The 24813-nt window shown below is 38.1% G+C and overlaps 1 protein-coding gene across 42 annotated transcripts in view; it reads right to left on the bottom strand.

The window, feature by feature from the left end:
* Window positions 1-250: 250 nt before the first annotated feature.
* DST (dystonin) overlaps window positions 251-24813 on the bottom strand; it is a 297166-nt gene continuing 272603 nt past the window's right edge. For 18 of the 42 annotated variants that reach the window (XM_038176486.2, XM_072036340.1, XM_038176493.2 and 15 more), the window contains 17 exons: window positions 23748-23942; window positions 22434-22562; window positions 18780-18923; window positions 17733-17921; window positions 16841-16970; window positions 15860-16023; window positions 15384-15546; window positions 14584-14616; window positions 13848-14002; window positions 13594-13668; window positions 12714-12731; window positions 9558-9675; window positions 7075-7143; window positions 6121-6320; window positions 5556-5666; window positions 2706-2829; window positions 251-1321 (listed from right to left, as the gene is read on the bottom strand). In XM_038176486.2, coding sequence (XP_038032414.2) covers window positions 1056-1321; window positions 2706-2829; window positions 5556-5666; window positions 6121-6320; window positions 7075-7143; window positions 9558-9675; window positions 12714-12731; window positions 13594-13668; window positions 13848-14002; window positions 14584-14616; window positions 15384-15546; window positions 15860-16023; window positions 16841-16970; window positions 17733-17921; window positions 18780-18923; window positions 22434-22562; window positions 23748-23942 — 2283 coding nt within the window. In that variant the 3' untranslated portion in view covers window positions 251-1055. The remainder of the gene's footprint in view (window positions 1322-2705; window positions 2830-5555; window positions 5667-6120; window positions 6321-7074; window positions 7144-9557; window positions 9676-12713; window positions 12732-13593; window positions 13669-13847; window positions 14003-14583; window positions 14617-15383; window positions 15547-15859; window positions 16024-16840; window positions 16971-17732; window positions 17922-18779; window positions 18924-22433; window positions 22563-23747; window positions 23943-24813) is intronic. The other 24 variants (XM_072036331.1, XM_038176500.2, XM_072036348.1 and 21 more) reach the window with 10 other exon arrangements.

Here is a 24813-nt window from a genome sequence, read left to right as displayed (position 1 = left end):
TGTCACAGTTTAATACGGAGAAAATAATTGTCACCACACAATAATTACAGATAATTTCGTATGATCTGATATGTGCAATTTAGTGTTTTATTAAACAAATACAGTAGCTAACCAAAATCCGACTGCAGATAATTGGAAATTACATTAAAGTCTATGTTCCTATGGCAATTATTGGTCATTTGAAATAATATATGCCCTAAATCATAACGCAGAAAATGATCTTCCTGTGAAATAAGAAATACGATAGAAATAAAGTTAAGGGACATGTTTATTTCAGAGCTTTCTGCAAGCAAAATTGCTTTGATACAAAATGAGTTCAATGATACAGTGCTACCATCCACTCAAGCAAAAGAAAACCTCACATTTACATGAATGCACTTTATATTGATATTCTCACAGAATAACAGTTCGAATATCCAGAATGTGTCTGGCCTCGTTGAAAGCAATGGCACAGAAATGCTGCAAGGTATTGGAGTATCATATCACTGGCGAGTGCTTAATTAACTCTGTGAGTTCTCTGAGAGATGCTGTATAAATAAGGGTACTGTGACGGTGGTTTTGTATTCCTTAGTAGTTTGGACATAGATCCTTCAGTGTTTGTTTCGTTAGCTCAGAATGTGTAATTGTGTCTTTTGGCTTTTTAGTTATTCTTTTTTTTTTCTTTTTTAAAGAAAAATCTTGAGGTATCCTTTACTGTTAGCTAATGACATAGTGATAGGCCTATTTTATTCAGGTTGCAGAGACTTACACTGTACATTCAGTACACTGTACATTCGGTAATTATTTTTAGTGTACTTTCTACACATTACTGTGTACAACTGTTAGTTTACATTAGAACTCTTCCCCCTTCTCACGGGATATGGGATAAACAAAAACAAATCTGACAAAAATTATACACATAAAATAAGAAGACAAATACACAAATAAGGCCATCTGCAGAATTAAAAATCCACCTCTTGCAATATTTCACAATAATTTCTACATAATATTTTACATCTTACGAACTTAAATACTTAATGCAAAAGAAAAAAAAAAACTTTACGTAGCCAATCTTATTATCTCTTCAAGGACTTGTCCAATTTGCTGGCTAGTGGCCTTCTCTGGGGGGTTGGAATTTTGGAAGGCTTGGCTGATCCTGGCCGAGAACCTGCTCGGGGTGTCGGTCTGCTTGTAGGTGGAACAGTCTCTGACATATCTGAGCATACAGACTGGATTTCTGAAATATCAAAGTCAGATGCATCACTGCCTCGGCGGCTACTTGACCTGCTGCCAGCCTTGCTTCCTGCTCGGCTCCCAGGTCTGCTTGGAGTTCTTCTGGTTTCTAGAAAGATAAAAGATACCCAGCAGCATTAGGCACAAGGATGCAAAAGGCATGCAGGCCTTTCCTAGGTCTTTGGCAATCCCAGATAATTCTCACTGCACAAACTAAACTTCAGACCCCTTTTAGATATGCTAGCCAACAATCAAAGTTTCACTTGCTATTAAAAAACAGCATAAAACAATACCTCCCACTATATCTCCCCCTAAAAAGAAAGAAAAGTGTTCACTAAACATCTAGCTCTTTCCTTCCCTATTTCATTTTCTCTACAAACTCCAAGAATTAAATATCTTCTATGAACTCCATGAATTCAGTATCTGGCATCTTCACGTATTCAGGATTTCTGAACATATAACTTGGAGATGCAGAAGAAGACAACCCTAAATGTGTGCTTCCTTTCTTCCCCTTCCCCCACTATTTTTTTTCCCCCCATCAAATCATAAAGTTCAAAGCTGCAAGTAAACAAGGGAAGAGTATACATGTATACATTCTCCCAAACAAAGGACTGAGTAAATGAGCTCTCAGCAAGCCTGCTAATGTGAAAGCTTGCCCAGGCAATGTGCTATGAAGAAAAAACCACAACAAAGGATCTTACACAGAAAAACATTAATGTGGTTTTCCATAATTTTCCAATTCTTATTGGATCTTTTTTGATCTTGACAAATCTGGATCCCTGTATGTGCAAAGAGCACCAAGCTGAAACTGAAATCTTAGGTGGCTCATTTTTTCCAATCACCCATAACTTAACAGACCTGTACTATTTGAACAGGATTTTCCAGTACTGCTCAGTCAGCTCTGAGGAGCTGAAGACCTGAGGGAAAGCCAGTGGTGCTATCTTCTGCTCCAAACACTCAACCCTCCCCCTCACACGGAGCTGCTCTGAGGATCCTGGAAGAGTGCAGCGTCACCACTTTCTATTTTTATGTGCTGTTTTAGAAATTTTTATGGGATATTCCATTAATAAGGTCATCTACAGCTGATCTCTGCAGTTCTTCTTTCAAAAGAAATGGACGGGTCATGATGAAATGACCCCTCCGCTCTACCACAGTCGAGCATAACTTGGATGCTGTGAATGAAGAAGTGAACCTTTTCTTTTTAACCAATACTTCTTCCCTACTTTGTTAGTCAGACACACTGGAGACAGATACATTGTCAAGAAGTTTTCAGTCATGAATTTGTAAATCCAGGGCTGAATGTTCCTGCTGTGCAACCATGTGAGAGGAGGACAATTATACTGATTACCTGCATCCTTGGCAATACTTACGTGGAGACAGCAGGACTCATCACTCCTTCCCACTCATCTTCCTCACATCCTAACATGACTCATAAGTATTCAGATAGAAACCAAAGCAAGTGATAGATCAAGCTCTAAGGCTGAGAAACTCACCTGCAAACTGAGCTCTGACTCTGGTAGCTGCAGTGGACAGGATGCCACTGTCTTCTCCAGAGTGGAAACTCTTCCCTGATAGGTACCCTGGCAGTCTGAGTTTACTTCCTTGAATGGGTGTTCCCTATTGGGGAAAAAAGGAAAAAAAAAAAAGAAAAAGGTCATTTCAATTGTCACAACTGAAGATAAGGTCTGGTATCAGGTACGTAGCTTGGGATGTGATCATCTTATCAACATTCACGGTGAATCTGAAATACTGGTAGGAGTCAGTACGAGCATTATTCATGATGTGAGGTTTTGAACATTCCTTTAGCAGTTAGTTTCTGACATAGTCTAAACGTAAAAAAAAAAGAACTAACAAGCTGATTGACAGTAACTTTTTTGTCTTCTCTCTGTGTATTTCAATGCATATATAGGAAGAAAAATACTACAGTTAGTCAAACACATAAGATTAGTTGATGGTACATGACTTCAATTAACAGACAAGTAGCTGAAGCTTTTTATCTATACTGCTTGGTATTCCACCATTCTGACTCTTGCTATAGGTGGTGAATGCATTTGTTTCAGTTTCATAAATACTTGATGGCAAAACAAAACTACCTGATTTCAAAACTTTTTGCCACGATACAGAAGAAAAATATAGGACTAATTCAAGAAGTCCCTGTTGTCGATACATTGCCTGAGATGTCTCTACTCCATAGCTTTACCTCACCTTTTTCATTTCTGAAATAAAATGAGCCTTGATTTACAACCAGCCCCCAAAAAGAAGATTTTTCAGTGCCACAATAATTAAATCCTCAACTCTCAAATCTCCAAGTGCATGTAACACACTCGATAGGAGGTGGAAGAAAACCACAATATTCGTATTAATTTAATCAGCAGTAAGTATCCTAAAAGGAGACACAGTGCAGTGACAAATCTGGCCCTTCAGGTGGCCCAGACCCCAGGACGTTTGCTCATTGCCTTTGATCCCCAGACAAAGGTGGGGTACAGAAAACCAGGCCCCAGCAGTGAGCTGGGAGCTGCCTCGGGCTAAGCACCAAGCAGGGGCCCAGCAGGGGCTGCCTGGCAGCTGCTTCTGGCCCTCTGCCAGCGAGGACCACTTCTGGCACGTCTGAAAAGAAAGAGCATATGGAGACTACAGAGCAGACAATCTGCTGGCTCCGACAGCGATGGTCACAATATTAAACTCTCTTTAAAGCCAAGGATAAATGCTTAGCAGGCTGCAAGTGTCCAGCCAGCCACACCTTGGAAACCTCTGCTACATGGAGATTACTTGGGATGATTAACAGAAAGGGAGATCTCATTATCCTGCTGAAGCTGCTGCACTTTGGGAAAGGCCTTGGGATAGAATCTCTTGAGGCAAGAAGAAAAAGAGATCAACCTTGTTCTTCAGCTTAGCCCTGAGCCCCCAGCCAGTCTACGTGTAAAATACACAACTGCTCTCTTGGTCAGAAAACATTGCAGAATGCCTCAGAAATTCTCTACAAGCTACCCCAACCCCACCCATTCCACGTATAATCTTAAACCACAGTGTTTTACATAAATGAAACTCACTGAAACTACTGACAGTTAAAAGAGCACGTGAGAAATATGGTGCTCCCATTTGAAATCAGCACTATTCGCTTTCGCTTCCTGCTAATTCAAAGGAAACGAGACACTTTTCCATGTCTGTGAACACTGAATATTTCTCATGAATCTTCAAAGTACCATCAATTAATCTTATAACTTAGTTACCAGCTAAGAGATGAAAATACAAGAATGTATTAGAAGCTGACAAGTGATTCAATTTTGTGCTATTGTTAATCATTCTAAGCAGCAGTCTTGTGCACTGGAAGTGATGTATGCATCCAGATGCCTGCAGTGTGCACAAATAATGCACCCAGTCGCACAGGAGGAAGTGAAAAGTTCATTATGCATCTTTGAGCAAAGCCACGCAGAGGGCATGTCAACTTAGCACTGGGAGGTGTCAGATGAGTAGCAATAGACATCTCAGTGCAGACTTGTGAAAAGCAGATACAGCAGAAATGAGGGCAGTGCAAGCTTCTCCACGCTAAGCCCTCTGTCTAAACCAGGGCAAGAATAACTCCTACAAGTGAAAAGTCAGTTTGCAGCCTGCTCCAGCTGCAGCTTTTTCACTGGCTGTAATGACACGAGAGAAGACACTCTGGCTCCAAGCCCATTCAAATTTTTGGTCATTCAGCTTGACTGCCAGCACAACCCTAATTGCTATACTAGCAGTCTCTGTGTAAGTCATGGGCTGGAAATAAGACCAAAGCTCATTTCCTGTAAGTCATCAAATAGCTATCTTATTAGAGCAACGACTGCGCATTGCCCCCCTAAACAAAACTTTCAGCTGTTGGGAAGATTTATATACTGCCATCAGTCTTTTGTGCAGTCTTGTTCACAGAGCTTGGGTAGTTCTCTATTCAGTGGTTTTTGCACGGGAGGTAATTTATTAATCCAATTCCTGAGGTTCATGAATATTATAGTACATTACACACTCAAAGTAAACAATTTAAGGAAAGACAACCTGTGAAGTTCGTATATAGCTGTATACGAACAGCTATATAAAAGAAAGGGAAATCACATATACTCATCCAGTTTATTGCATACTGTTACGATTTATTAATCATTTGCACTTTAAAAATAAATTCATTGAGGCTGAGCTTTTCTAGAATTCAACAAAGCGAACAACAAAAAAAAGGAAATAATTTGAAAAGGTCTAAAATGTAAATGCATTAATGTGCAAGGGATGTTGCAGCACTGAAGCACTGAAACTAGTGATTGTTAGTGAAGTGACAGTTTTAGTGAAAGATCATTAGACTAGAATCTCTGTCCTTACTGTACCTCTGCAGATGACCCTTGATAGTCTGAGGATTCAGCTGGCTTAGAAGGAGTTGACGTTTTGCTGTTTGTCAACCATGGCTTACCATAGTTGCGTGTTAAATGATGGGGTGTCTGTATGAAACAATGGTAAATCAAAATATGAAGGACAGTAGATGGAAAACAATGTCATGGAGAAGGATACCCAAGCTTTCACAAGCAGATCAAATTTCATAGTAGAAATACAAACTAAGTAGAAAGTGTTGATGAGAAATGTTCCAAAACAAAGAGATGGCAGAGCTTATTTTTCATATGAAAGTTTTTTTCTTCTCTTTCAGACCTTAATCCAGAATTGCCAGTTAGCTCATGCAGCACCTTAAATGTAAAGAAACCTTCTGTTCCCGTGTCGCAAACAAACAATAGAGGAAGGACACTGAAAAGTCTTCTCAGATGCTTCCAGAATATGAAATAAAATTGAGATACTTCTTCACCTATCACTATCGCCTAGGGAAAGTGCCAATATTGTTGGAGCAATGAAAAATCTACACCCCATTTGTTAACCCATGCATTTTTGTATGTTTCTTCTTACCTTCGGTGTACTTGTAGCTACTGCCTGTGGGACAGCTGCCTGGCCAGCCTGACTCGACAGAGAAGTAGATCTGTTGGGGGAAGCTCCCCTTGAAGAGGGTCGTGACCGACGGCCTCGTGGTCGGAAAGCTGCCATGCTCTGACTGGCACCGTCTGCCAAAATGAACTTCTCGCGTAGCTCCACGTTTGTCCTCCCTTTAGCTGCAGCAAAGAAAGATGTCGATTTAGTCAGATAGGAAAATAGTCGCAAGGTTGCCGATTGTCATGTTTGCCATGCCAATTCCAACACATTTTTACAATAAATAAAATGCATTACTGCGCAATGCATTTATTTTGGACACAGAAGAGTTATGTGCAGAACTTGCTTATTCTAATACTTTATGCCAGCAGGAATGAACCACTGTCAAAGGAAGTCAGCGTGATAATGGAATGCTCAACGTGCTAAGTCACTGTTAATCAATCAGCTATCAATACAGAGACACAACCTGATGAGCAGTTTTGCTAACTCTACAGCTATTCATAATAAATAATACTTGCTTGGATGTCCAGGAGAAATCACTAAATTCAAGTTACAGGAAAGCAGCAAATATATTTATTCAAAACTATGAAGTTATGTAGTTTGGCAACATGCAATGATGAACACAAAATCCAAACTATGAGGTAATTGGTGGCTAAGCACTCACACACACACACAAACAGAAATGAGAGAATGTTCTGCAAGAATAGATGCAGGAAATGTTAGCATTTAACTGAGTCAACGTGAATGACAATTGTTTTTGAAACACTCTTCAAGCGTGTCAAAAAAAATTAGCTCGCAAAGCACCAGCCCATGTGGAAACACATTAAGCTAAAAATGATAGGTGAGGCTTATTGTTAAAAGTATATATATTAAAAAAGTGGGAAGGAAATGAAGAGAAAGGAGAAGAGGAGGAGACAAAGAGAGGGATTTGCCAACCTATAGTAGGCTGAGTGGTAATTGAAGAGTTTGATTCCGAACGTAACATTTTACTCCCGTGATGATGAACTAGAAAAAATGACACAGGACATGGGTCACATTAAAGAAAATCGTTAGCAGGAGAAGAAATCAAGTATAGCAGCTGCATATGCAAGAGACTCAGAGCACCAGGCCAAAGGACAGGACTCAGAGCAAAAGCTGTCTCTCTAAGTGCTCTGAGGGGAGCTCTCAATGTTCTCCTAGGGAAAAGGCAACAGCGCTTGGATAGACTCAACTGCACTCCCCGGTATACTCGTGTAACAAATGTATTTATCTGCTGACATAAAGAAGTAATATAAGCTAAAACTCTTCTACATAACTAGACCCAGTATATTTTGAGCTCTTTATGACAACAGTTCTTTGAAACGAGATTTATTTGAACACACAAGAAGCTCTTGGTGGAAATGCAGGTTTGTTAGCCCAAGTGCTGAAGGAAAAGTCTGAACCTGCACCACCAAGATCAACGTCCACTTCACATCACTGACTTCAGCTCAGTCAGAATGATGCACCAATGTACAACTTCAAGCATCTGACTGATTTTACAGAGATCACTATTCTTTTAGATTCACTGTGTTGACTTACTCATCTGCTCACACACTTCCCATGAAACAGAGGCAAAGTACAATAGCAAATACTATAGAGGTACGTAAAATACAAGGTCTGTTAAACAAGAGGGGAAGGAAGGGCCAGGGACTGAAGTACCAAAGGACTCTTTATCTGATGATAGAGTAGTAAAGAAATCCAATAAATTAACTAGATACTAATTACTGTAGCTTTCAGCATCAACCCAAGTAGGAATTACAACGGTCTTACTGTTGTAATATAGTTGTCTATTACAGAAGACATGAGAAAAATGTTTGGTATACATCAAAACTGACCAAGTTAACCCCATCATGGAGTCTGATATTTTGAGACACAGTCATTTTCCACAGCCTTGCATTTTTGATCTAAGAAGCCATAAATTAAGGATGGCTCTGCAGGCATAAATGACTCTGTAATAGTAGCAGATGCAGAATCAGGTGCTAAATTTCAGTTAGGCATGTGGTCTAACACTAATAAACGTAATATAACTGCTTCATTTCTTTAACAAACAATATATGCAGTATGTTGGTAAGCATAAGAACTATTCTTAATACTGTTGAAAAGCTCGCAGGTGTCACCAGCCAGTTACAACAGCTCTGTGATGATGCTATGACCAGAAGTTTGATAGGCACCTTTTAAGCCTGTGGACAAAGGTTTCTAGGCCAGAGTGGCATACAGTCAGCTCTCATGGCATTGTGGTAGCTTCTTTTTTGTTTTTACATCCTTGTCTTAGCATGGCAACTGATACAAGCTGCACACTCTCTTAGGGTCTATGTTGAACTGTTCAGAAATCTCGGCTCCCAAACAGAATTTGTGTCAGACGGCTGGCACTTTATCAAAGTCTACAGGACAGTTAATCTCTGTCTTTATTACTTTGCTCTTCTCTCCCTCAAACTCATCTGTGCTGTTTTCATGCTGTTACAACATTGATTGCAATTCTACAGACCCCCTGAGAGGTAAATTGGAATAAATTTAATGCTGCTGCTTAAGAGGATAGAATTACCTAGTTACACAAAGTTAGTTCAGTCTGAATGCAGTAATTACAATATTCTCTGCAATTTTACCATTTTGGCTATTATTTAACTTACATCTGTTCCATTACCTTCAGAAATGGCTTCTTTCTTCTCTCCCCTTATTCCTCCAAGAATGGTGCCAGACAGAGCCTACTTTCCCACTAAAGAAGTAGGTTTTCTGACAAACTAAGACACTGTTAAGTTTCTGAGGACTAGTACAACAATCTCTTCGGTACAATGCCCTGGCGTGTATGGTGATAGAGCACTCCCTGCTTCCTCAGAACACAAGGTTCTCCTGATCAGAGCAACTTCCACTTGCTTTGTAGAAGGCTCAGGGCTCTGCAAAGTGGTGCTGGGGAGAACACCAACGAGAAGAGAGGGCTACAAAGGCAGAGCCTAAAAGCGTGGGTGCAGCCACCAGCCAGAGCCGTTTTTTGTTGTTGTATTCTTTTTGATTCAGCTGCCTTATTTTGATTTATGGCCTTAACATTTCTGTCTTGCTGAGAAGCTTTAATTGGATGTTTCTGTGTGTTATTTCTGCCAAGTCATACAAGCAGCTTACAAGCATAAACTCTACTTGGGCTAGGTTCAATTCTTAATTACACCACTCTAACACTGGAGGAACTGTGCCGAAGACACCACAGTTATTCTAGACACACATCAGTGTAAGTGAAGAGATCTTAACCATGGGATTTAAAGTTTACAAAAACAGATCATTATGGAACATTTAGCGAGATGTTGTTTACAGAACTGGCATTTTATACAATTCAATCTCCTTCGTGAGACAATGACTGGTGGCTGTATCCAAATAATTATCTGCATGTCCATTTCAACAGTTCTGTTACGTACCCCTGCAAGGATCATTTTTCACTAAGAACTCATCAAGTGCCATCCAGCCACCTCCAACACGCACCATGACCGTACTTCTTAGGATACGAACAAGGCGTAGTTGTTGAGAGTCACCAAACTGCAAGAAAACCAAACAACAATCTGAGGATCTCAGTCGTTCAGATACAGTTCAATGCTGATAGGTTAAAAATCAGACACTTTAAGAAGTTTATTTTGGTATTTGATTATTAGTAAATGCCAAAAATTCAAGGTTTATTTATGCAGATTATTAAAGCTGTTAAGGTTTCAAATCAGATGCTGCTGCGTTAATCCAAAGGAGATGGCAAGGTGGTAAGAAAAGAATCACTGGTTTAATTTTATGCTTGATTCTCAAACGTCTGATCTCATACAGGCAGCACAATTAGTAATATATTATTTAATTGGTTACAATCTGCATTTGTGCAAATTAATGAAGACCTATTTGTGTTATTTTATTGTTAAAATCTTAAGCAAACTCTCTTCTGCAACAGTCTAATTTTAAATGATGTCAGCTGAAAGGAAGGCAGTATCACTTGAAATGATCAGTACAGGGGCTGGGAATCCAATGCATTATGAGCGTTGCTCTGTTCCATCAATTGACTCGTTACAGGGATTTTTTCAGGTATAGCATCAACACTGCTCACCCATAGCTAGTACATGTGAGGAAGGGAACATTAAAGGAGCACTAAGTCATCTTTAGGTATCACAGCTGTCCTTGGCTATAAACTCTCACTCCTCTGCCTACACATCAAGGTTGTTCACAGTTCAGGGATGTACAAAAAGCCCATTCCATACTACCTCTGGTACTAGTTGATTCTTTCTTTGGGCTGATGGCCAGGCCTAAGGTATGTTTTGCTCTTTAAACCCGTATACCAAACATGTATGCAGCATCTCAGTTCAAATCTGAATCAAAGAAAATGTCTAAAATGTTGCCCCCACAATCTCATGAAAATTAACCAGAAGAATTCAGTATTTTTTAGCCAACGCCACTAAAACACTTCTTTTGGTATCAGATCATCAGGCCAAGTGTAGGGCTCTCACAAGCAAACATGCAGCGGACTCACTGAAACCAACAGGAGACAACTACACATTTTTGGGACAACCTTTGACCCTTGGAGAAGGCTGCCACGTAGTTCAACTGTACCTGCTTGCTCCAATAAGAAGACTGAAATTCTTTGAAATGTAAATCACACAGATGTGCTCCCTACTTGTTAAATGACTTTAGTTGTTTGGTACTACTGAAGCCAAGGAGAAGGAATAAGTTTAAAGGAATATTACTTTTAGGAACCAAACAAAAGCAAACTTGCTGTTTAATTTGATAACAAAAAAAAAAAATGTTATAAATAATAACATTCAAATGATAATTATCTGTAAGGGCTTTTTAATAATTAATTCAATATCTGCATAACAAAGAATTGTTTTAAAAATAAAGATTAAAGAAGAAATGGCATCCAAATTGATGATGTTTACTTTCATTGGCTTGTTTCTAAAGAGAGTATTTTCAAGTGGTTCTAAAAATCCTTTTTCTTTTCCATTCTCTTTTTCCCTTTTCAACTTAATTCTTCATTTAGTCCCCATCAGGCAACTGTAACAAGGGTCGGATGCCACATCCTTTGGAAAATGCCTAGGCTGTAGTTAATTCAGACAGTGGGACTTCTGGAGAATACCAGAGGCATCTCTCAAGGCATTTTTCCTAATAGTAGCTTAGTCTATTTTCTTCTCAAAACAGCCTGGACACCAACTTTCCTTGAACAATATTTAGTGTCATTTCACGTAACTGAAAATCAGAGGTAAAAAAACACGAGGATAAAAACTTAAAGGAAGCCAAGTTTAAGCTACAAAACCCCCTACTCTTGGCAGTAGCCATATAATATCACTGCCACTAGAGAAACTTTGGCCAACTTGCTGTAGGTGCTTTTCACTGTCACACTGCTTTGCACCAGTAAGACTTAGATGCTCTCAAAAAATGCTGTATTTTTCTCAGTTCTGAGAGTACAGATGGCAGATAAGAGGATTAACATAATTTCAAATAATCTTTTCAAATCAAGGCATGTTCTGTATGTGGAAAACAGTTTAAAGCATTGCTTAGATATATTGCTCGAGGCACGTGGTAAGATTATCCACTGCTCTTTGTGCTTTCTTCCATACTTCAACAAGCTTTGTCAATAAATAAGAATGCAACCAAGTTTTCAACATCTCTAGATTTTAAATGGCTAATGCTTTTAACACTAGGATATCCAGAATGGATTCCACACAGTATTGCCTTAACAAAAACATGAAGAAGAGTCTAATGAGAGCAGATACTGAGTGCCTGAGGTTTTTCCATTATTACCAGGCAAAGACAATTTAACAGTTTAAGAAGCTGTGTGTCTGTATGTGCCACAGGAGTAAGCACCAGTGTGCTCCCCCACACCCTGTATAGTGCCACTGCAACCTGACTCACTGATCGCCCAACTGACAAGTATTCTTAAAAACAGGCCCAATCATTATAGATTTGCTCTTTGAAAACACTTTGGAAAAGGGAAAGCCTAAACTGGAATAGCAAGCTTATTTTGCCAATTTCCAAAAAAAGTATTTAATAATTCACTTGCATTAGTTTACAATATACCAGCAATCAATAGGTTCTTAATCAGTCTGCTTGATTGCACAGGGGTTTTATTAAAAATGAAAGCACTTTTCACCTTGAGTTGCAATAAATAACTGGTATCATAGTGGCATATGTGCTTACTGTGAATGGCTTTTAATCTGATAGCCTAAAAAACAAAACAGAGAATTTTGAAGCATTCCACTATAAAACTGGAAACTGATAAAATAATGTTATTCTAAACTTGCAGTTTAAAAGCCCAAGATTTTTAATACGTGAATTACTGGTAAGGATCATTATCTGGTTCCTTTAAAAGTAATCTCCTTAAAAAGGAAAATGGCCAAGGAAAGCAGGTGGGGGTGCTGAACAGAAGAGATCCTGAGACAAGAAATGATCCATAGCATTTAAAGAAATACCACAGCTGACCAGCAATGAAGTAGCTGAAGATGAAAGGATGAGAAGACTGACCATTGCAAGCTTAAATCACTATGTGTTAGAGGAAGGGAAAAAAAAAGAAAAAAAAAAGAAACTTCACACATTCCACTGGTTTATACCTGATTTCCCAGGAAGAACTGATAAGAAATGAAAAATGGAAGAAAGACACGATTAGTTTACAGGAAATTCTCTACATGACTCTAGAACACATGCAAACTAACACATTAGACATTCTAAATAAAGTTGCTAGTTCAGAGATGAGCAGGTAGCTAGCTATCCGGAGACTGAATACTGAAGAATATTCAAGGCCTTTGTTTCCTTCCCACTGCCGTTTCTGTGATCTTTTAAAAAACACCTGCAAGCATTTTAGTATTTCTTAGCCAAATATCGCATCTTTCATCTGAAATTGTTCTGGTTATTGAATCTAGGGGTAGCAGATCTTTCTCTACAATGTGATACTTTTTTACTGTGATCTAAAATTGTTCAGTGGATATCCAACACATTTCTTGTACTTCTTCAGAAGTACAGTGTGCTGCGGTAAAACGACAAGTGAGGGTAAAAGTGATCAAACACGCTTTTGTTAAAGATTTTTGAAGTACAACACAATACAACAGGAAAATATCAGTCATTACTTTTATGGTAATGATAGAAAACCAGCTACAGCATAAACGCTTTGGGTATCCAGACAAAAAGTTTGCACTTCAAGGAGCTGTTATACGTATGTACACATGTATGCAGTTAGCTTTTAAAAATTCCCATACATTGAAAATGGTTTCTGTAGTTTCAGTGAAAAATACAGATATGCAGCATTTTCCATATTTTTAGCCTATATGTTCTAAAAAGAAAAAATCACATGAAACTGAGACAATCTTACAGTAAGAAAACATATAATTGTCACACAAAATTCCTGTATATGAATATAGTCTATATCCTTGCAGGACCATATCAGAGGAAGAATCTTTAAGCTGAAAAAACTAAGAAGGTCCTTACGAGACTTACCCTGTACTTGTTATCCCCAATCTGTTCCACTTGAAACCGTTTTGCACATTTACATTTAGCTACCTGCCTTGTAACCTGCAAAAGAACACCACTGGATGATTACTTTCCCACTAATATCACATTTTTAAATAATTTATGTAACTGGTAAACTTCAAATTATATGGGGGGGGAGGGAGAGGGAAGAAATCAAATTAATTCTTAATGAATGTGACTCCAGTAGAATAGACCACAATCTAAGAAAACAGAGAATGTACCTCATCTTCAATTTTATCAGCATCTGTGAGAGGCTTGTAAGCATCCTTGTTTGGATGAAGAGCTGCTACAAATTCATAATAGTCAATATACCCATCACCATCTCTATCAAAAATATCTGCAACAGCACTCATTTCAAGTCGGCTTGTTGGGAATTCTGTAATACAAAAACAACAACATAGATAAATTGGCTTTTCTATTCCATTACAATGAATGTCTTTATCAAAAATCTTAATGTGTTTTCAGGTATTAGGTGACTTCCAAAAGCATAAAGGAATTTTTCTGAAAAAAGGCAGGATCTCCAGTAGATTTTGGCTAAAAATGAATAGCATAGTCTGCCTTGAAGACAGAAACAGAAGAGAGTGCACAGATTAAACTACTCACTTCAACATTTTGACCTTCGAAGCGCATATAATACCCACAGATTAATATAATACCCACAAGATAAACTGTTAGTGAGGAAAGGTCAAGTGAGAATTTCAATGATAATTAAATTTGGGATGCAAGGCCTTCCCACTTCAGAAACTTTATAGATTGTTGCGAAATCCTTCTTTAGATCAAGTTCACAGCAAAAGATCATTAATCCATACAGAGATTCTCTACGAAATGGTCAAGAAAAATTTTAAGTTGGTAAACAGGAATTAAATCATGAGTATTTAGCAGAAACAAGAATTAAATCATGAGTATTTAGCAGAAACAAGATTATATCAACCGAGTTAAGTAAGTAAACTGTTTAACCTCTTGGTTGTATCGGGATTTTCCCCTCAGCTTCTGGCAATCCATGCAAAACATCAAAAAACACATATCATGACAGTATTAGCGCATTTACCAAAGCAGGGGAAAAATGCATCTACTGCTGTAGTCTCCTACCAAATAACTTTAACGTGAGGTGCTAAAAGCAACCCAATTCTGAATCTTCACTGCTCAAAGCAAAAAGTCCCCATGATTTGAAGATAAAGGATAACGTTGAGTAGTAGGTCCTTATCTGTTATGAGTCAATGTCAGGCATATGAACATGGCCATGGTTCATGGAAACACTAGTTTCAGAAATTACCCAGTTTCCTTCCATAATTGAAACTATTCCATGTTGGCAAGTACTTGAATAAAAGTCATAAAATCGCATGAACTGGTTTTGAAGTTATCTGTAGGTTTTATGAGGTATGTTTTACTATTCTGAATAATCAATGAAAAGTACCTATCTGTTCAAGATAGTTCAAGTAATCTGTTCAAGTAGCTACTGCTTTGTGGAAACGATTGTCAGAGTCCAATAAACCAGTAAATATTAATTAACTAATAGTATAAATGTGCCATTTATAATCTTATTAAGAGAGAAGATTCCCTAGAACTTGAAAGAGTTTCTACAATCTAAAAATATTTTCAAGTAAAATAATTACAGTTTGAATTAATCATATCTAATGACTTCAAAAAGGAATTCTGACCTTCTGAGATGATCAACCCCATTGTGTACACCATACAGACAATAAGTTTTAATTAGATGTTTCTTCTAAGTTCATCATTAAATTAATTTCAAAACTTACTTGAAGAAAGAATTCCATCAATAAATTCCTGTCTCGTTATTTTTCCATCCTGATCTTTATCAATCCTTCTAAAGAAGTCCATCACACGAGACTTCTTATGGTTCATCCATCGCATGTACTTTTTCCGCCATATATCAAAATCAAAGTTGGCGAATTCTCTCAGCTTCATTAAAACAAAAAGAGAGAGAGAGAGAAAGAGAAAATTTCTTACAGTTGAAGTCAATTAATTCAGAAAAACAAGGAGAGACCGTCTGCGTTCTTTTAAATAGTTAGTTATTTAAAATGTTAATGTAGGTCCTCAAAAATCTTGCCTCCTCACATTTAAAATGAGAACAACAATTTTTAAAGCATGTGGCAATGTTTTTAGTTATCTGTATCATGCAACAAATATGGATGGCTTAAAGTATTGCCAATGTAACCCAGGTTAAACAAAATTATACAAAGAATATGTGCATTCTGTGTAGTCCATTGCTGACCTCTTCGAGTCTGTCCAAAGCGTCATTAAGTTTTCTTCTTCTTTCCAAGGCCAGAAGCCAGACTTGCTGCCATTTGCTGACTAAAAGGTTTACCCGTGGATTTTTGGTTTCAATTTGTGCCTGGGCTGCTGATGGATATATGCCTGGTGTGGGGGAACGCTTTCCTGTTGAAACACGATAAAAAGTGTAAGTCTTACCCAGTTAAAACAAAACAAACATTCACACAAAGGGTACTTGACCCTCCTAAAACCACTCCTCCTTGCCACAAATAATGAGACCAAATCCTGATATGATTCCAACTAATGAGGTTTTCTTTAACATTGCAGGGGAAGGACCAGGGCGGTTTAAGTATTCAACTTCTGCCTAGCCCATAGCAACTAGTAGTTGCTGCATTACTGAAACTGCACAGACTAAATAAAATTTTTGCAAATCCCTTACAGAGATCTGTAAAGTAATCAAGCTAATTTTTGAAGTAGGTTCCGTATAGATACAGGCAAATATGAAATGCAAAGGGTAAGTATATCTAAAAATATGAAAATATGAAAAATATGAAAATATGAAAATTTGAAGATTTCTTTTCCATTCAACTTCACTGAACAGAAGACTTTCTGCTTAGTTCCATATAATTTCACAGACATTAAAAGCAAAATTTTGTCTCTCTCTCTTTACATAAAATAATCTGTTTGCACTTTTAAATAATGGTCAGTTGGCAAAGACTCACTGTGTGCCCTCTTGGAAGTTTAATAGCACAGGAAAGTTTGAACACTATAAAAATAAATACTCAAGAAATATAGAGCAAAATTTAAAAACAGAAGTGAGAAGTCCCCTCACAATGAAAAATACAAGATAATTAGGAAAATCCACCCTATTTCATTAGAATGTTCTGCTGCTAATCAAACTTGTTAGGTTATTAGTAACCAGTTATCTTTGTAGACAGAACGATGGTGTATATGACCTGCCCCAAAACACTTCATTACTTACTTCCTGCTCTCCCCTTATCAAGGACAGGAATATGAGATTGTACAGGAGTGGGTTCAAGTGCCTTTCTTTTATAGGTCTTTGTAACTTTATCCACATCAGGTTGTTTTCTGGTCATTTCCTCCATGAATGTCTGCAATCAGATAGAGGTGGTTTTAATTAACAATACACAGAAGTGACCACAAGAATGTAAAACACACACAATAGCAAAACACCAAAGTTACAAGAACAGCACGGAAAGATTAATAATGCCAACCTAACAAGAAAGACAGATAAAATAGAGGTTTTGCAGGTAAAAAATAATAATAACACAATCAGCAGTGTTAGAACCTCTATGCCTTGTCTGTTAGTCTAAATCTATAAACAGTTTGTCAAACTGTGTATTGTGTATGGTGAGATGGTGTACAACACTTTTAACTCAGGAGTACTCCTCTACTGTCCAGACTGCAGCTCACATAAGTAAGATACTGTTGTGCCTAAACTGGGCTAAGCTTACAAGTATTCACTGCACTAGCAGCCTCCTCTTCATAAATATATTTTAGATAACCAATCAGTAAAGCCACACAGCAACACTACTCCTAAGCCAGCAGCACTATCACGTATTTCACATGGTTACTACTATCCTTGTTCTTAAAAGGAGTTATAAGTTTGCTTTTGGAACAATATGGCACTAAAGTTTTTATTGGTTGTTTTCTCACATCTGTGTTGAATAAGCTCCAAGCATATAGTGTATGTAGTGAAGACTCAACTGAGCGTTTGAAAAATGATTCAGTGATTAAGAGAGAAAACAGCTAAGGAGATTTGCACTTAATTATGAAGCCTAGCTGAACGAGAGCATCTGTTTGAACGTGTAGGACGAAAGTGTAGGACATACACGTCACTTAACATGCCTTACCTGATGTTCGGCTATAAGTGCTTTAACTTCCTCGATCTCCTGGGGGATAACCTCTTTATCTTTTTCAGTGAGCGTAGTCTCTGCCCACTGCAACCAGGACAGCAAAGCTTCCAGCAGTTCCTGGTTAGCAATAAGTCCAGCCAGCGCTCCTGCCAGTCTTTGCTGATGTTGTTTAGCCCATGCTAATACCTTGATACAAGAACCAACACATCAATATCTGCACATCTGAAATTCTTCAAAATGTATTTAAAATTGCCCTGCTAACTGTAAACCCAAAGCTTCCTCCCAGTGCTACTGATATTTCAATATCAAAGGTGCTAGGTGTAGTGGCTGACCACTAAATGTGCTAGGCAACTAGAATTTCTAGTTCAGCCACATTTTTGCACAAATACTCAGGTCTATGTACTCCTACATGCAGAAAATAGCACATTCTGGTAACAGGCTAAGAACTTGATCAAACCATACTTATAAATCAGTAAATCATATAGGATCTGGGCTCCTTCCTCGTGAACACTCCTGAAGCCATACTTTGCTAACAGCAGGATTTATAAAGTTTTTCTTTAAACTTAATGAACACACAAAAATGCACTTTAGCAACTAAGACTTTGGTGCACCCTCTGAGACTTACTTGTAGCCACTTGAATGATTTGGAAATCTCCTAGATTAAGAACATGTTGTATTCAAAGCCTCCTTAATGCAATTAGAAAATGCTTCAAGTTTGCCTTGTATTTTTTTTTCCTTTGTAACTTTTACATTTCTCTTCCTAGAAACTATTGGCTTTTCTCAGATAGGAAGTGTCAGGCACTATTTCCTTTAATACATACAAACAAAGAAGCTTGACCATCTGCTTTAATTCTTAAAGGCCTATAAGTTTTAAAATAAAATCTGGGGAAGTATGGTATTCACATTCATCATTGTGGGTATTTTAAATGTTTAGTTCTTAACAGCTGGATCGTTTCCTCCCAGTACAACTACCATGTTAGTAGTCAGCTATGTTCCAGTCAAAAGCGAACTGTTGCAAAGAAGATGGTTTGAGATAGTACTGACCTCTTCAAACCTGGCTCTGATGATTGTTATCCAGTGCTTAATGGTGGTGATGGAGTCTGGGTGGCAGATAGCCAGGATAGCTTCTCCCATACCTGTTGCTTTATTCAGTTCGGCCTTTTTCTCTTCCAGTTTCTTCATAAACTCCTAAATCAGAAGCAACAGTTTCAATTAGGTGCTGGCAAAAGTTGAAAGAGAAATCTGAATAAATTCTGCATAATCTGAAAGGCTCTGGATCAATCGAAGCCTGAACAGATTCACCAGAGAAGAGAAAGAAGAAAAATAAATTAAAAAAAAAAGAAAAAAGTTTTGTTTCTTTGAGAAAAGAAAAAATGCTCAAAAAGCTTATTCCACACAAAGTATTAAATGAAGCTTTAAAATCTTTACCCTATCCTGCCACTCGACCATACTGTAAGTACTTGAAATACACATGCCCTTATTAAAAAAGAAAGAAAATCACAGCACTTTAGAAGCGCTGTAAATCAGCCATGCAATGGTTAGAATCATTACTGGCAACATTTCAGAAGACTTAGTTTGTCTGTCAGTTACAGTAATTCTTCATAATAAACTATCAGGCTCCTAACAGAGGCTGGAAATGTCCAACTATAATTACATGCTCAGACAAGATGACAGAGGACTTCAGGAGCAGCTATAATAACACAAATATGAAAAACTCAGCAGCCAAAGAGAAGAGACAGAGAGAACAGAGACAGGGGCTGTTAATTAACCAGCTGTTTTCAGAGGTTCTGCCATGTGGGAAAAATCTTGTAAAAGCAAAAGGATGTTTACAGCTCTGACCATCCAAGTTCATAACAACTGATGTTCCTAGGGAGTCTGGCAGAAGAAAGGGTGGCAAGATCAGAACTGAAGTGAGGGGGGAAAAACCCCAAAAAATAAAACGTTTTCCATCCTTTCTATAGTTCACTTTTTTTCTTATTATTACTACAGCGGTTTTACAATTCTGCCTACTTTGTTATGTCTAAATGTTGCGTAAGTTTGCATGTCTGTGTGAGCACTGAAACTGTCAACTACTCTCAGTGCCTGGTGGAATTGTTTTTATTTATATTTTAAGATCTTTAATTGGGCTACAGAATAGAAGCACATCTCTGAAAGTTTAACTTAGCTCTCTTTCTCTTCCCCACTACGGGTTATTTTAGATTCCAGAAATTAATGATCAGCCAAGTCAGATATTATAAAATTCAAAGTCACCAGAACATTGTAAAAATAGATTCTACAACTCACAATTACATTATCCTGTGCCACTACAAATTAACTGTGAAAATATCATTAAATAAAAGTGTAAAAAAAGTCTCTTGTACCTTGTTCTAAATGTCTGGAATAGGTAGGCTGTGTATCCAGGATTTCATTATTAATTAATTTTGATCTAAGTTTCACATCAGAGTTTAAGACTCAATCATGATAGCACTCCTCTCATAAGACCCCATGAAATTTTACAATATTTCAGCTCAGAATGGTTTTAAAAAAGTTGAGGTGGGCTGTAGTGACAGATTACCAAAAGAAGCAAGGGCCAGGAGGAAAACAGGCAATAGCAACAACTATTTTCCCTGAACAAATCAATCTCACACTCTTCAACACACGTTAAGCTTTCCCTTGATATTAAGCTTTCCCTTGGTAAAGGATACCAATTGTATCGAACACTGTGGCAGTCCAGTGATACAGACACATTTACAGGAGAGGAGATGGGATGCTCCTTATTAACTAACGCAGGGCATTACCTCGCTACACCTTTCAGTCCCTGGAGACAATGGTGAGTGACTTATGTCACTGGCTGAGATAAGTAGAAATCATTAAATCATATGCAGTGCTCAAGGAAAAAAACAAACAATACCAAGTAATGGGCATAAAGATAGACCATTTGGATAAAATATGTTAATGAAGAAACCTTTCAACAGGTACCTGGATACAAACATATCAAAACTATTTTACAAGAATCACAGATTAATAAAAAGAAGTTACATTTCATATTTAGGCAAATAGTTTCACAGTAATCTAGTCTATTTTATAGATTAATATTACAGCATAATAATGTAGACATGTAGTATACAATACTAGTTTTAAACACCATTTTTCTTTTTGTCTTCTCCTTAAAAGCTAACGTTAATAAGCTCAAGAGCAGAGACCACACATTCAAGAAGGACTTTTCACATACATGCTTACTGAGTGGCAAAGAAGCAGTGCCACAGTCTTTGTTAGATAGAAATACAGCAATTGTCAATTATTTGCCCTTTAAAAAAGAAAATGTGGATGGCAGAACATCTTCTAAAGTCTACTAGAAAATTTTAAGTATTGTGCAGTCACATCTGACGCTGAGCTTGGTTGCGTTGTTCTGGTGATTGTTCTCCCCAGCTGGACAGGGTTTCTCATAGACAAACTGCTTTGGTTTGAGGCTCAAAGTTTTGGCTTCAGTTTTGGCAGCACGATTTCAAACTTTTGTACAGAAATGTTTTGTTAATTAGTCTACATTGCAAAGGGAGAAATTTAACACTCCATTACCACCAATGTGTTGGTTTTTTTCTTCTAATGTTTCAGTTTTCTAACTAAGATTTCATTCCGCTTTTTCCTCTGTACTAAGACAACCAAAAAATGTAGCAATAGAGGAAATGCAGCTAAAAGAGCAATTTAATTGTATCAGAGAGTGCGTTGCTACTGTGAACTTCCCCACATGGGCATACACTGACACCTACATGTGTTTGCCCCCAGTTTTCAGGGCCCCAAATTAAATCTGAAAACTTCTTCAAAATGTATTGCTGCTGCAATCTGAATACCTTCAAAATTACCTATTAAGAACAGTTAGGCAGTCCTATTCTGTGTGTGCTCAGTGTACTACTGTTCCCTAACTCAATTTAAACAGGATGCTTTTCCACTTTTCATTCTGTAAGCTTGTAACGGTTATAACTTTCTTCATGGCAATAACAAACATTCGTTATTATTATAATCTGGTCTGTAACATCACATGCAATTTTATGTTTACTTTATATTTTTTGTATTATTACTACTGCACTTAAAAAGGAAAAGTTTTGCATGAAAAATGCCTGCGTGTAAGAGAGGGAAAATATGAACTCAAATTTCTTCAGTTAGGCTCCTGACTTAGCCATTTTCCCATTTCATTATGGCAAAATCAGTTTGGTGACCTGTAATCTAGTATCTGCAGTACCTAATGCACTGCAGTATTTCAGTACCTAATGTACATGAGGCACGACAGCATGCTGTTTCACCGTGACAGGAGGTTAATGGATGACAACATCATTCTGCTGACATTTACAAATGACCTTGAAAGTATACGGTCTTCTTAGCTCAATGGTGCTGAGAAGATGGATATACTTTTGCTGTTCTAACAGCCTGTGTTAGAATTGTCAGGCAGCATATATTCCAGAGGGTTTTGAATTTATCTCTAAATGATTACAGCAACTTCCTAAATGCCCATTACTTTCATATAATAAGCTAATATGACTCAAACAACAGCCCAACACAAGAATGGGCACCAAAATTCATTCGATTTCTAATTTCTCAATAGAAAGAGCTGCAAAAACAAACCTTGGATGCTAGATGTGATTACATGAGATAAACTCTGCCTCCTTTCCTTTACATTCTAGTAGATTATTAGAACAAAGAGACGCTCTTCACTTTCTTACTTACCCTGTGCTGGTCTATCAGGGTACGCAAGGCCTCTTCATCATCTGGAAGGACCCCGTGGAAGCGAAGAGCCTGCTCAGCCTCTGCCAGCCACTCCAGGAGGACGTGAACAACAGAGTGGAATTCCTCTGCCTGTTAAACACAAGAAGTCACGGTCACTGATGAGGGGACCTGACAGACACGCTGCAGCTTACACAAGGAGACTGAGCCCAGATTTGGAGCCATTAATCACGGAGCAGTACTGGCACATTAACTTTCCATTAAAAAGTCAGTGATATACAGTACTACATTTTTATAACCGTAAAAATATCTCATGCTTCCCAAAAAATTATAGGAAGCCTAAAAGCCTGCTCATGCTTTTAGCTATCTGATTTATAGTGTATTTGCAGCTCAGTTGAGAATGTCATGCCTTTATGCTGACAAATTACATGGGACGTGCTTTCATGGACCAGCTGGAGAGATGAGAACTGTATTTTCTGCATAGCCTAAATCACTGGTTAAGCAAAATTAACCGAGAGTCTGTTAGTGACTGACCCTTTCAAGACTGGAAAGAACAAGAAAGTCGCACCTTTGGGCACAGCCACAATCAGGCACAATCAGTGTTTGAGGTAGCTCAGAGTTGTTCCTGCTGAGATACCAGGTAGATGGGCAAACACAATACCCTGGGAAAAGCAGGGCAGGAATCCTGTACGCAGTGGATACATCACTGTTACTGGAACCCCAAGCTAGCATCAACCCAAGCTGTATGTCTGCGTGAGCAGTGCAGACATCTCAGGTCTGCAACCAATACAGATGGGCCTATTCATCTGGGACTGGTACCTGCCAATACTGACACGGATAGACTGTTCTGGTTCTTGAGTGCACTCAGCACAGCTCAATTTCTTCTGTAATTGTGCCAATGTAAACAAGTTTTTAGTACATAAATTTACTTCTTTCTAATAAAGCACAAAGGGCATAAGCATGACTGCAATCTCCAGCTTCCTGTGAGGGGGTCATAGTTCTTAATCAAACTTCATGCTTGTCTGTAACTTCAGTGATTTCCTTAGATGGTAAGGCTTTTGAAACATTTGGTTTTCATTTGTGGTGTAGACTACTACTAATAGTAATAATAAGTACTAACAGGTATTATTTATGTGTTGTGGTAAAGGGGCAAAGACATGGTAAACAATGCATGAACAAGAAAATGAATGTTTTCAAATGAAATTGAACGAAATGGAATGACATGAAGTGAAAATGAAATTATTTTTTTCAACTACACTGTGCAGTATTTTCTCTGCTTCTCCTATAGGAGATGTGGAATCAGCAGCACTCTTTTACCTGTCGGAGAGCCTGTTCCAGTCGCGTTTGCTTGGATACAGACAGGGCACAAACCGTCTCCCAGCGGGTGCTTAGCTCCTGCATTTGGACTTTGACCCAGGAGGAGTCATCTCGACTGCCTTCTATCAGCTCTCTGGCAGAGCGCTTCAGAGCCTGGACACTGCTTGTTCTTTTTCCCAGCTCCTTCTGGAAAACCTAGGACCACCAAATATGTTTGGAATGTTTAATTTAATAATGTAATTATAACACGTAATGATAACAATTATAGAAAATGACAAAAAGCCTACTGGTTATAAGAATGTATCAAAATATTAAATGCATAGTTTAATGCATAGTCCATGGTAAGTGCAAGTGACACAAAATGTACAAGTTCTGCTCACTAGATTTCATATGAAGATATTTACACTCTATCCTAATGAAACTGGAATCTAGTAGGGAAATGTCAGGCAGATCCTGGGAACAATGCATCCTGATGCAATGCATGGGAAATCCAGCCTTCTTACCACACTGGCTTTAAGCTCTTTATCAAAGCAATTGATCTGACACTGTGATGAATGTGCAAGACTGCCACAGCACAAAAAAAGATCAGATAAACTGCAAACAATCAAGGAAAAGGTTGAAAAATCATAAAAACAGAAATAAAACTTCATCTGTGGGTCAGGCTGTAGGGCTGTAAATCTGTACATATTCATATATTTATGTGAGAGTATGTTCACATTCATGGCTGGAACAAGCTCCATTTTCACAAAGGAACCTCTTAAAAGGAAGTAAGACAAAATGTAAATTCCAAATCTTGTGCCACTGACTGTGATGTAATTATGCTATGCACTTGGACTTCAGAAGCAATTCTAGTACATTTCAGGGTAATTTTTATAGATAACCTGCATTTCTAGATACTTTTTTCCTCACAAGAGACAAAGCTGTCTTCTCACCAAGCAGTGTTTGGATACTGGAAGTCACTGGTGGAAGAAGAGGCGGACCGTCATCCTAAAAGCCTCCCAGACCCCAGAGCTCTAACCGTGTCACTAGTAGTAACTTCAACAGCCATTTCTTCTGACATACTGAA

This window comes from Anas platyrhynchos, chromosome 3, assembly GCF_047663525.1.
Source record: "Anas platyrhynchos isolate ZD024472 breed Pekin duck chromosome 3, IASCAAS_PekinDuck_T2T, whole genome shotgun sequence".
NCBI lineage: Eukaryota > Metazoa > Chordata > Aves > Anseriformes > Anatidae > Anas > Anas platyrhynchos.
This window is presented reverse-complemented; position numbering and strand designations above follow the sequence as displayed.